Source organism: Tympanuchus pallidicinctus, unplaced genomic scaffold (assembly GCF_026119805.1).
Source record: "Tympanuchus pallidicinctus isolate F22 unplaced genomic scaffold, pur_lepc_1.0 scaffold27, whole genome shotgun sequence".
Lineage (NCBI taxonomy): Eukaryota > Metazoa > Chordata > Aves > Galliformes > Phasianidae > Tympanuchus > Tympanuchus pallidicinctus.
Genome location: NW_026294744.1, coordinates 6,668,418 through 6,681,047, shown reverse-complemented (window position 1 = coordinate 6,681,047; position 12,630 = coordinate 6,668,418). Strand labels below are relative to the sequence as shown.

The 12,630-nt window shown below is 40.5% G+C and overlaps 1 protein-coding gene across 4 annotated transcripts in view; it reads right to left on the bottom strand.

Moving 5' to 3' along the window:
• ITPR2 (inositol 1,4,5-trisphosphate receptor type 2) overlaps nucleotides 1–12,630 on the bottom strand; it is a 272,614-nt gene that overhangs the window by 227,846 nt on the left and 32,138 nt on the right. For all 4 annotated transcript variants that reach the window (XM_052690593.1, XM_052690590.1, XM_052690591.1 and 1 more), the window contains exon 2: nucleotides 7,496–7,566. Coding sequence is in view for 3 of the 4 variants with exons in the window: in XM_052690590.1 (XP_052546550.1) it covers nucleotides 7,496–7,566 (71 nt within the window). In the remaining variant the exon portion in view is untranslated. The remainder of the gene's footprint in view (nucleotides 1–7,495; nucleotides 7,567–12,630) is intronic.

The window sequence follows — 12,630 nt, the reverse complement described above, 5'->3', positions numbered from 1 at the left end:
AAGCAAATATTGTTGATTTTCATTTCATTCCAAAAGAAGGGAGGGGAAACTATTAATTAGCAATAAGGATCTAATGATGAGGTTAACAAGAACATACAGGTTTGGACATGCATTGTAATGTGAAACTCTTCACTGACAAACAAATTGTGATTTACAGATGTCGAAGATGCTAAATTATTAGCCCTCCACATTCAACTGCCACAGACTGCCAAGCACTCTCTGAGGACTAAACCACCAGCTACAGCCAGGTCACAATGGAAACACTAGGTGAATTTAGCAGTCTTGCAGGTAATTTTTAAATACAGCCACTAAAACATCAGCAAAGAAAAGTTATGAAAAGCTAACCAGAAGTCACAGCCTGGGATTTTAATAAGTAAGTCAGGTCAGCAGAAGACAGCTTATGTTTGACAATGCTGTTTACGCACCATCTCATTCCAAGACATCCGCAGTTGCTAACAGACTAGGGTGAGTTCCAGCCTTTCCACCCACAACAGCAGGTGGGAAGCCTCACACATCACACGACAAGAAGAGTTTCCTAAATCTTTTCCATACTTATGAATGGAAATTCAAGTGTCAAACTTTTCATTTCTCTAAAGAAGATGCTAGATATAAAGGCAGATCATATTCTCATTTTCAAAACTGTCAATAAACATTCCCATACTAGCAGTCAGTACAAATCAATAGAATTTCTCTTCCATGCAGAAAGGAACAAAGCAAGACTTAGCTGAGCATATCCATCCCATCACTCTTTGTGAGGAGTTACAGAAACAGTAGCAACACCTCTTGAAACACAAAAGGAGAAGAAAATCTTGTGTAAAGACTGGCCAAGTCTTTCCTAAGTACGAAGAATGAACTCCCATTACTTAACAAAATAAAATAGGCAACGTTCTCAGGTATAATCCGGCTCAGTTAAGCATAGCTACCTAAAACTGTGCCAAAAAGACTAGTAAGACTGTTCACCTGCATCCCCCAGAGCTGTTTGTTACAGCACTGACTCTCAAGCCACAGACTAAGCTGCAATGTTTTCAGTTCTCCAAACTTGCCGTTTGGTCTCTCACACATTGGCCAAAACATCAGGTATTGTGCATTGTAACACTACAACTTCAAATGCATTGCCTCCTTCCTTCATAGCAATAATGGGTCTCTTCCTTCAATATTCGTAGGAGGGAAACCTATCCACAGAAAGGCCATCAGCAGCCAAACTTTTCTTGACATTTACCCCCAGCCCTGACTGATCTGCTCCCTAATCATAGCCCTGAGCTGCTTGCTTTTCCTAGGAGAAAGCTTCCAAGGCAAATCCTGCCACTCTGCAGAGATGTTTGCTTTCATTTCAGTGGGGAACATTTACAATGAGAGCTATACTAAACAGCCCACAGTGTGTTATAACTCTCTGGATAACTTTTGCAATACTGTGATTGGATACAAAGAAAAAAAAATTACAAAAAAAATCCATATTGTTAAATCATACCGTATTTTGTAGGAGATTTTAGTTTGAATATGGGAATTTCAGCTCACAGGACAAAAAGTTACCTATTATTTTCTGTTAATCTATAAATTAATGTGTCTCCTCAGAACACGTGAAACGCGTACTTGTCTCCAGTAACAATACTTGCTTTTTATAGGGCCAGTTTTCATTGCTGGTACCCCCCACACATCCTGCAACTTTAGTAAACAAACAGCAGCTTGCCATCTTCAAGGGGAGTCTCACAGCCCAGTGCTACCTCACTGCACTGCACAGAAATGCAAGATGTATGTGAACATACCATCATTATTGCAGCTATATGCCTCCCAAAGGCAGGTGTACTTTTCCCAACTATACTTCTCAAAGAAATGAAAACACAAAACAGGTGCTACATAGCCCTCAGCCACACAGCTAAATCTGCAGCCACACCACTCAAGGTAGCTGTCCCGAGATCCAGCCTAGTGCTTAAAAGTTGAACTTCCAATAATTTTGTTGCAATCTGTATCACAGGAATTACATTCTCCTCAATTCAGAAACAAAAAAAAACCTGATCTCTTCGTTCCAAGACAAGTTTTTGCCTTTTTTTCCCTTCCTCTTTTTAAGATTCCAGACACATTAAAACCAGTTCATCTGGTTTTATTTTTTCCTGATCTTTTTTACAGTTACTTTTACGAGAGTGATAGCAGAATGCTGCATTCAAGCTTTGTGGTCCTAGACAACAGGGGAAAAACAAAAAGTGCAACAATTCCTGTCCTCAAGAAGCTATAGTTTAAACGAACAGGAAAAAAGAAAAACTGAGACATAAAAGATTACAAAGCAACTTTCCAGTGCACACAGCAGATTCAAAGCTCAGCCCTTCTGGAGGTCAGTCCAGTAACCCATTCACAGAATAGACAGACCTCTGACATCCCCATGTGCCCACGTGTCTGAGCCTGCAAAAATGCACAAAATCTCTTTCTATATTACTGTTTTGAACAAGGCAATAGTGGGTAGAACAAACACATAACACATACAGCACGCCCTCTGACCAAAAAGCAACTACACTCAGGAAGTCTGCAAAGGAAAATAACTCTTATCATGTCTCTTAAATATTTATTGATATTGTGCAAAGATGTCTTAGAACAACATTCGTCATTGTTTTTCTCTTCCTCCCTCCTTTTTCTTTTTTTTTTTTTTTTTTTCCTTTTAATTTAAGTGCCAGAAATCCTGCTTTTATCCATCACAGAAGATCTCAGTGATTTGGAGAACTAGAGAAATTAACTTATATCTTTAGCTCATTAATTTCACTTAGGACATTTCAGTACTAGGACAAGAAGCACCTGGCTTCATCGGTCCCTTAAATTTAACCACAAAGCAGTAGATGTTTCTTTTTTTCAGCACACATCAGGAAACACGTGTGGGACTAATTCTACCCTTTTATAGTGATGCAAATCTGGATGTACACACTGATGAACAAAGAGCAACTCCAGGCTCACTACAGCATGACTGAAGGTGAAATCTGAAATACAGCTTCTTTATATGGACACAAAGTGAAAAGGAACCAAGGCTTTCCTTAGTTTAACAATATTCTGTTTAGTAGGATGTTCTAAAATAACTAGAATAGCTACCACCCACTCAAAAAAAAAAAAAAAAAGAAAAAAAGAAAAGGAAAGTAAACACATAACAAAAACGAAACTGCTATTTTGAGACATCTCTTTATTCCTCTGGTTTTCAGCTCAAGCCAACAGCTCAGTACCTACATTTGATCTCTGAGTGAACTCTGTAGGAAGGGTACAAGTAGTTAGAAAACATAACTTTTTTTAAAACACTTTTTTTTTTTTTTTTTTTTTTTTTTTTTTTTTAAGAGGAGGGCAGGGAAAAGAGGCCGAATTGTTAAAATATTACCCAAAAAAGAGCAAACATAGTCCGCTAATGTTCATTTTCAAAGTCAGACCCTGGAATCTAAATATCTTGTTAGAAACATGCCTTTCTCAGACTCCTTTGACTTGCAGGTCATGCTCTAACCTCACATCAACGCCAGTTTCAGCTGTGAGTGATAAAAACACTGTAAACCATGCAGACAGCAGTTTCTGGTACTAAAGAGGCCCTACTCTTCCTGCTGTTAGGCACTATTTTTAGTTGCGTATATTTAATCATTCAACTAATCACTCGTGCCTAAATCATCTTTTCATGCCAAGAGCCTACTTAAAGTATTTCTTGTTTGTTTTACAAATTTTGAGATTCTAATTGAATCCACTTCCTGGGAGATTTTCAGGGAGAAAAACATGTATTTCTCCTACACGTCTTGGTTATACAGATGATTTTTAGCAGCTCTTTTGCCTCAATGCTTTTGAGTAGAACTAATAAATTTAATAAACTGTGGCAGAGCTACACTTTTGGTTTCCCTCATAATACAAACAACTACGTGCCACAGTGTTCAAAGTTCTCAGAAAAATTTTGGCCTGGCCACGCTTCATAGGTAATCATTAAGATACAGCTCTGACATAGAATCACAGAATCGTGGAATCAGAGCCGTTTGAGTTGTAAAGGACCTTTAAAGGTCATCTAGTCCAACTCCTCAGCAATGAACAGGGACATGCTCAAACAGGTTAGTCCCTCATCCAGCCTGACCTTGAAAGATTCCAGGGACTGGGTTTCCACCATCTCTCTGGGAAACCTGTTCCAGTGCCTCACCACCCTTGCTGTAAAAACTTATAGCCAAACTAAATCTCCTCTCTTTTGTTTGAAACCATTTCCCCTTGTCCTATCACAACAGTCCGTGCTAACAAGTCTGTCTCCTTCTTTCTTATACTTCCCCCTTCAGACACTGAAAAGCTCTGTCACGTCTCCTCAGAGCCTTCTGTTCTCCAAGCTGAATAGCCCCAGGTCTCTAAGCCTGTTCTCATAGGAAACATGTTCCATCCCCTGCATCATTTTTGTAGCCCTCCTCTGGACACCAACCAACAGGTCCATGTTCCTCCTGTACTGAGCTCTCCACATCTGGACACAGTACTCCGTATGAGGTCTCACCAGTACACAGTGGAGGGGCAGGATCACCTCCCTCACCCTGTTGGCCATGCTTCTCAGGATATGGTTGGCTCTCAGGGATGCAAGGGCACATTGCTAGCTCATGTCAAGATTGTCATCCACCAAATCCCCAAGTCCTTTTCCACAGGGCTGTGCTCCATTCTTACCTTCTCCAGTTTGTACTGACAGTGGGGGTTGCCGTAACATAGATGCAAGGCCTTGTACTTGAATTTATTGAACCTCAAGAGGTTCACCTGAGCCAACTGCTGAAGCCTGTCTATGTCTCTCTGAATGGCATCCCATCCCTTGAATATGTCAACTGCATCACACAGCTTGGTGTCATCTGCAAACTTGCTGAGGGTGTAGACAATCCCACTGACAATGAAGATGTTTAAGTACACTGGTCCTATTACTGACTGGGTCACACCACATACTCTCGGGTCATACTAGGTCATACTCTTGGAAAGTCTGTATATGCTCATCACATCTGCCATCTCAGGGTTCCTATCCAATCTAGGCTGTTGTAGATAAGTCATCCTCACTGTTGAGTGCAATCTATCTCAAGAAAGCTTGGGTAGAGCAGAAGTCTTGAGGTACAGCCCTTGGTACCAGGCACAAAATTCTAATTAAGCATTAAGTGTCTACTGTGTTCTAAGCAAAACATAACTTCATTAGGATTTGACCTACAGAACAAAGGAGAAGGCAACCAACTACAGTTTTATCTTTGCTACAGCCCTTCTCATGACCACCACTTCTCATGCATGAAAATGCTACTAAGTGCTTGATGAGGCCTCTTAAAAATATACCCATGATGTTACAGCATGGTGAGTTGCATTTATTAAGGCAATAAAACTCACTTTTGCACTAATTTAGCTACTCCTGACAGCACTGCAGTTCATCCAGAACTTGCGTGCTATCACAATGCCAACAATAGCTCAAAATTGCCAAGTGTGGGCATGTCCTATAGTAGAAAAAGATAAGAAGTGACTCAAAGAGAGGCTGCTGGAAACAAAGAGAGTTAAGAGGCAGCAAAGAGGCAGCTAGTAACAAGATTTGGAGCAGGGAGCAAAAGGGAAGAGAGAAGACCTGAGAAGTGGAAAGCAGAGTTAGAAGAAATGAAAGCTCAGATGCTGGGGAGAAGAAAGAATATGGGAAGCTAGAGAGAAGGAAATGTGTTACAAAAGCAACAAAAAGAGGTTGCCGCAGGAACAAAGCCAAAACGGTTACAACTAACAGAAAACATTCTCCTGCAAGAAGCTGGATGGAACTCAGGAGAACAGTCTTTGCATTCCCATAACATCAGAAAATAGCTGTAGGTTATCTGTGTCTCATCCCATTCTGACGTCTGACCCACAAACATACACGTGCACTACCATCACCATTAGAGGTGTGCCATCAGTGCTGTGAACTCAAGAATTCTGCACCTTGGATCAAAGTGCCCAGACTTTCTTGATGTTTAAATCAAGTTTTTTGGAAAAACTCAACAGAGAATGCTATCATCTTTTTCCTTCTTTGTCCTTTCAAGCAAGGAAACAGAACTAAAGAGCTCTACTGATGCTATAAAATCAAGTACTCTGTTAGACAATGAAAAATTTAAGGTTGTCCTTTCAGTTTCTGTTCATCTCTTCGATTCTAAGCATTTCAACACATTCTGCAATCGCACTGTCACATGCAAATCTTTTCCAGTGATTCCTGTCTCATCTAGAAACCTGTTTATGTTCTGCTTTGGAATAAACCGAGGTGGTGAAGCAGAATAACTACCCTCCACAGAATCCCCATCTGAAATTTGTGCAGGATTCAAGCTGTGAATTAAATACAATAAGATGAAATCACAGTGAGGTAGCTTGAAAGTCACACTGGAGAACTAGATGCTATCCCCGTTTCTGCTGTAAAGTTATTCCACGATAGTGTATTAGTGACTGAAATGTACTTAGAAAACATTAGAAATACATGTTCTCAATTTTTCAATTTCCAGTTTCCAAGATCTGCACATGTGCTGAATCTCACAGCTGAAACCAGAACTAGCTGGTGACATTTCCTGAATATATGATGGAAAACAAACCTTGAATACTCTGGGAAAGAAGAGCTTCAGTATCTCAATATTTTAAATGCAACATTTTTGCAACAATAGCCAATGCATCTACAGTATAATAAATATTAGAAATGAAGTAAGGTTAAACATCTATGTGCAACTTCTTGAAATAGACACAACCAGTAATAGTCTGGGACAATATGTTTATTTCACTTGCTGTAAACCAGGCAAGTCAAAACTGTACTTGTGACAGGTGTGAATCAAAGTCTATTTAAGCCAACAGAGGTCTGGATCAGGCCAGTAAGGCTCCATTCTGGTGCAGATAGATCTTATCACTTAAGAGCCAACAAGACCCTGAAAGGTTGTATTTCCTTCCCTAAACATAAACACAACTTCTAATACCACAGGAGTATTTTCGGCGTTCAAGAAGTAGAAACTGCATGTTGTCAGTGCTGTGTTAGTTTTTCCATCAAGTAAAAATGTGGAATGAATTATCTGCATCTACAAACTAAAAAATCTGAGAAAAATGAGGCCCAGTTAAAAGCAAGAGAAAAATAAAAAGCTGACAAAATATTTGGGGGTAATCCTTAAAATGCTGGGTTATCTCCTAAAAAAAATAAATACATCATCAGCTGCACTAGCTGTGAACTTCATGAGGTTATTTCGCATTTACAGTAAGAGCAGAGCTGGAGCGAGGAGCTGCTCCCAGAGTGAAGGCTTTGCACTCAGTGGACAGACTGAATAATCAGTTCTTTGACCTCAAGCAGGTTAGTTCCTTTCCCTGCGTTCTCCATCTGCCCTTGATGACTTTGTTGACTTGGCATTTCTTTCACAAAACTGGCCTTTCACATTTTGGCTTGAAACTTCAGCAGCATGTTCATCAAGACTTCTGGGAAGTTACCTCTCCAGTAAGGTACATCTTTGCCAAAAAGGTAAGAATGTGCATTAATTAAATTAAAAAAAAAAACCAACAACAATTATCTTCATTTACTGACCTCTGAACTTCTTGGGAGGGTTGGCAAGGTCACCTGCATCTGGCTGAACCACACATCTGTCATCCACTAACCTAAAAATACAAAAGTTGTTACTCACTTAAATGTGTTTGAGAGCAGCATACATAAATTTCAACACAAAAGTACCTTCAGTAGAAAAGTTTATACATTTTTCCAATTTAAGCCAAAAAACAGAAGTCGTGTTTGTATCAGATACAAGAAAGGATGTTTAAAGTCCAACAGGTTAGCTTGGCCATAGCCCTGTTTGCAGGTTCTTGCATCTGCTCTGAGGCCTTTCAAAGGCAGGCAGAGCAAGCAGCCATCACTTGGGTACATGACTGTATGTTAACCTGCTTACACAATCAGGACATACACGGGAGTTCACCAATGGCTTGCTGTTTTCATAACACTGTTTTAGCTAAAATTTGAATACAGAATCTGACAGAGCACCTCAGATTTTAGTCTTCAATCATTCTTCACAATTTCCAGGTTTTTTCCTCTAGAAGAGGCATGTAAAATCAAGAGTCAGCTCTGACCAAAACTCACAGGAGCGCATTTTCCTTTTCTAGAATGAATGTTTATGTAATCCACAGCTGAAAATATAAATAACAGACTAAACATATTTCTTGCAATATTTTAAAAGTTAAATAAACAACACAATTAAAAAAGATCATAAACCCCACTTAGAAGACAAAAAATTGCTTATCTGATCCCAGAACTTCCTAAGCATAAATTTAGCTTCCCTTCAGGAAGCATCTTGTAAACAAACTGCCTATTTCAAACAACTACTCATGGTTAAGGGCACAGAACAGCCCTGCCACTCAGCAACACAAGTCATAGCAGCATCTTCTGTGGGAAACTGACAGAAATTGCACAGATTGGATTCATCTCAGTTATGAAACAGGGGCATTCAACTTTCACTCACGCTGAAGGCTTTGTACCACAAGACCAATTCCCTAGCATAGCCAAGGATTTTGAGCCTCTAATAGGACAGTAAAAATTTTGGAGGTGTCAACAGTCAGCTCAGTTCTTGTGACATACTTGGTGGCAAATCTGAGGTATCTGTGAGGATAGAGAAGCAAAGGGGCAGCTACAGGATCCATGGCCTCATGGAGGTGTGCTTTTTGCACAGGCTTGTATCATGGGGCTTAGCAAAATCAAGGAAAGGCCTGGATTGCAGCATTTAGGAAGAGTCAGTCCTACAAGATGCCTTTTGTCTACGATCTAATGTGCCAAAGCATTCTATAAGCAGTACCTAAAATCTGCAATCACAGGAAAAATAGGGCTGGACAAGACTACTTCCACTCCTCTTGCCCTGAACAATAATACCTTCATCATTCCTGATGGACATCTGCATAATTTCCTTTTCAAGTTTGCCAGTAGCAGACAGTGACTAGACTGAAGCCAGAAGGGAGGAGAGCAGCCAGGCCTTGGCTTCTCCTTCCACTGCCCCACTCCTCACTCACTCCTACAGTCACTTCCTCACGTGGCAGCCACAGTCCTACTAGGCATTATCGTGGCAGCGCCTGCTGGGAACTGCTATAGAAGCCTCTTGCAGGAGGTAACTTCAATATCTAGCTGCACTTCAAATTTCACCAACTTTGGCAACTTTTTGAAAAAAAGGAGACTCAAAAAGAATAAATGTTAAAATGCCTCGCCGAGGGATTTTACTGTCAAGTATTCACTCCTCTACAAAATCCCTCCAAGGCTGTCTGACTGAACCCACGAAGCTTAACCCTTAAACAGAGGCAGGATGGAGGACGGTATGTGGGAAGTGGCGTGACTCACGAGGCACATCCTGTGCTTCTTGGTGACATCTTATTACTCATCACTTTCATTTAAGCATTGTCTAAAGGCACAAAGGACCATAAATGAGTTCTGTGGTCATCGGGACCAAAGACATCAGACAAGGCAGACAAAGGAGAATGGAATGGCTACTTCTCTCATCCTATGCGCAGAAAATGACAGCTCAGAGAGATTAATTGATGTGGGGCAGAACAGCCACACAACAGAACTGGAACATCTCCTGAGCCATTGTTCAGCTTCTGGTACCTTTGTTTCTTACAAAGTATCTTGCAATACAGGACAAAAAACTAAAGAATTGCTTTATCTTTACAGCAGTCTTTCTGTAATTTAAGCACCAATATTTTCATTCAATGAATGTACTCCAGGAGTTTGCATTTTGAAGAGTTTGAGAGTACTCAGCGGCACTAGTTACAGTGCCATAGTGATAGTTGAGATTCCTGCAGCTCACGAAGTGGGGACTTCAGCCCCTGCTACAATTGGGGCAAAAGAGGCCCCTCAAACACAAAGCACTTTCCCTGAGTGGAGACCTTGATATACTCAAATCCCACTTCTTAAAGAGGGGCAGAGAGCAGCTGAAGCCTGCTGGGTGGATTGCACTAAACAACCAGCAGTTAATGACCCACACAACAAGCAAACAATCCAAGGCGTGAAATCAAACAACAGGCTTGACCACAAAAGGTCCTGGGCATTTGCAGCTTCCATCAGACCACAGCACAACACCTTCCATCATTGCTCACTATTTTGCATTGGAGGCTGAAGAACGTAAATAAAGACTTTAGTGATAAAGGAAGAATTTACTATATTATACAAGCAAATGTGCTCACTACTTAAATACTGATCTGAACTATTAAGCAAATACTCCAGTCATCGTGCTACCAAAAAGCTTTGGTAGACTTTAAGGGGTTTATTTGTTTAATTCTTGATATGGACTACTGTTGTCACTTAGTACCTGTCAGATATGGCATGACTATATTTCAGTTTTTCACACTGGCTGCGTATAAACAACAAACAAGTTCCTTACATGTGTACAACATAATTTTTCTTTGTTCTAGTTCTTCTTTGAACACAACAAGTATCTGCTTTATGCACAATGACACCTAGAAATCGCTGCAGAGCTGTGGTAATGAAGTTGTACAGTAGCTCAGTGGTGCTGCAGATAAATCAGCGTTGAAGTCACAGTGACAACTGTGGCAACAGACCTTTACGCACAGGTCTTTGTATTCAGTAATTGCAGAATTAGGGTCTAAAAGTAACAACGTTCATGGGACGTTCATGTCGTAGCTGCCCAACCACTCTCCCACTGAAGCTAGCTAAAGTTTTTCTGCTCAATTCAGAGGAAGTAAGGGCAGTTCCTCACTGTGCCACTCACAGGCACTGAAGTCATTGAGACCTCAGACTAGCATGTACAAAGTCACACTGAAAAAGTACTAAAGCTATCTAAATTATGTCCAGGAGGTAAGGCCTGCTTCTCAGCGGAGAAGAAGCATCTTTCAGACTGCTAGTATAAGCAGTATAAGCTCCTGCTAGTATAAGCCAAGTTAAGCACAGTGCAAAGTGTGAAGCAAAGCTCCAATCTGTACGCAGTTTTACAGACATCTTCCTCTCCCTTCATCTGGTGGGGTTAAATCTGCCCCATCTCTCCACATGTAAACCCAAACATGTTTAGATGCATTCAATTTAACAATATCTAGCAGCAATTAACTCCACCTATAAGATGGAGTTCACATTTACAAGCAGTTTTAAACATACCATCTCTCCTATTTGTAGTGTTTCAGCAATATGAGGACAGGATTCTAATGCCGTTAATTATCTGCATTCAGAACTTGCCTAAAACCAGCTTCAAACTTCTCATATAGCTTCTATGATTACTCCACTCCCTGGGCACTGTTGGGAAACAGGAAAACAACGACTTGGGGTAATTCCCACTGCTTGAAACAGCAACAACCTTTCGAGGGACTTTCACTGAAAGAAAAAAGCAGAACGTATGTGCACAACCAGTGGGTCTCAATGTGTATTCAGGGAAAGAGGAGGAAGAATTCACCGATGGGAGGACTACATGGAAGACGTATAACTGACAAGGCAGGTATGTTGGCAGAAAATATTGATAGATGTGTTTACAGCATGGGTGTTCAACCTGTTGAATTGCCTCAGCTGCACAGTGAAGAGGAATTGTCTAGAGTTACTCCAAAATGAATGCCTCCTACTTATTTCCATGGAAACTACACCAGATACAGAAAGCACAAGAACACTATTTGATAGAGCAAATTCTCAGCTACGAAACACTCTTTTTCAACACAGTCACTGCCATTACCTACGCACTGTCATAAAAATCTGCATCAACAGAGATGATCCATTGTCACTGTTACCAGTGCTTCAATACACCACCTACTGCCTCACTGTGCTCACAGCCACTGCTGGTCTCCATTAATGTTCAGTGAGCAATGGGCACCATTTTTTCCACAAGGAGGAACTGAATTACACCCCTCTGCTTCATGCATACATCCATGTCAGATGCCATTTTGTCAGACTGCCCCTCTGCTACCATATGTCACACAGCAACAAAATGCAATGGAATACTGGTGGGAAGGCTCAGCCTCTGCCATCATACTACCAACATCCACCTCTGATGTTGTGGGCCAACATCATGAAACAGGAGGCACTAATTTTGGAGACGCCCTTGTAAAATATAAAATATCATTAATATATAAGTAACAAAACATTTTAATTTTCTATATTCTTCTTCTTAAAACATTAAAAAAAGAGGAACAAAACCATTCAATTAGTGGGATACGTGACCTTGTTTTTGTGAAACCAAGGCATCAGGCTGGTTCAATGACAATGACTGCAATACTCAGTGAGTTCTCAAGGTGATCCTCAGAAATTTTTGATGAAATTTCACTCTTCCTGTGCTTCATCCTTGACATGTACATCTGCCAAAAGCTGTGACATGAATAAGGCATGATCGTGAAGCAAAGGTTACTTCTCTGGTAAGGTGGGGATTTTGAAAGTCTGGTTAAGAGACGTGATCAGATTTTTGAGCTGCATGTCTGATTGCAACTCCGTATGTTCCATTTGAAAATTCGCAGGTAATGCATTTGTATCAACTGAAAATGGTCTCACAAACATAAATCAATGATTTTTTTTTTTTTTGCAATCTTGAAACCTATTCTCAAACTCCTTTATCAAAATGGAAAGCATGGCTACGTATTCTTCACTGTTCACAAGACTGTGTATAGACAACGTATCAAAATGCATACAGATATGTGCCATCACTTGAGTCAGCACTGCACAATCCTGCTTTCAGTCACACAGCATTAACAGTGCACTGATGG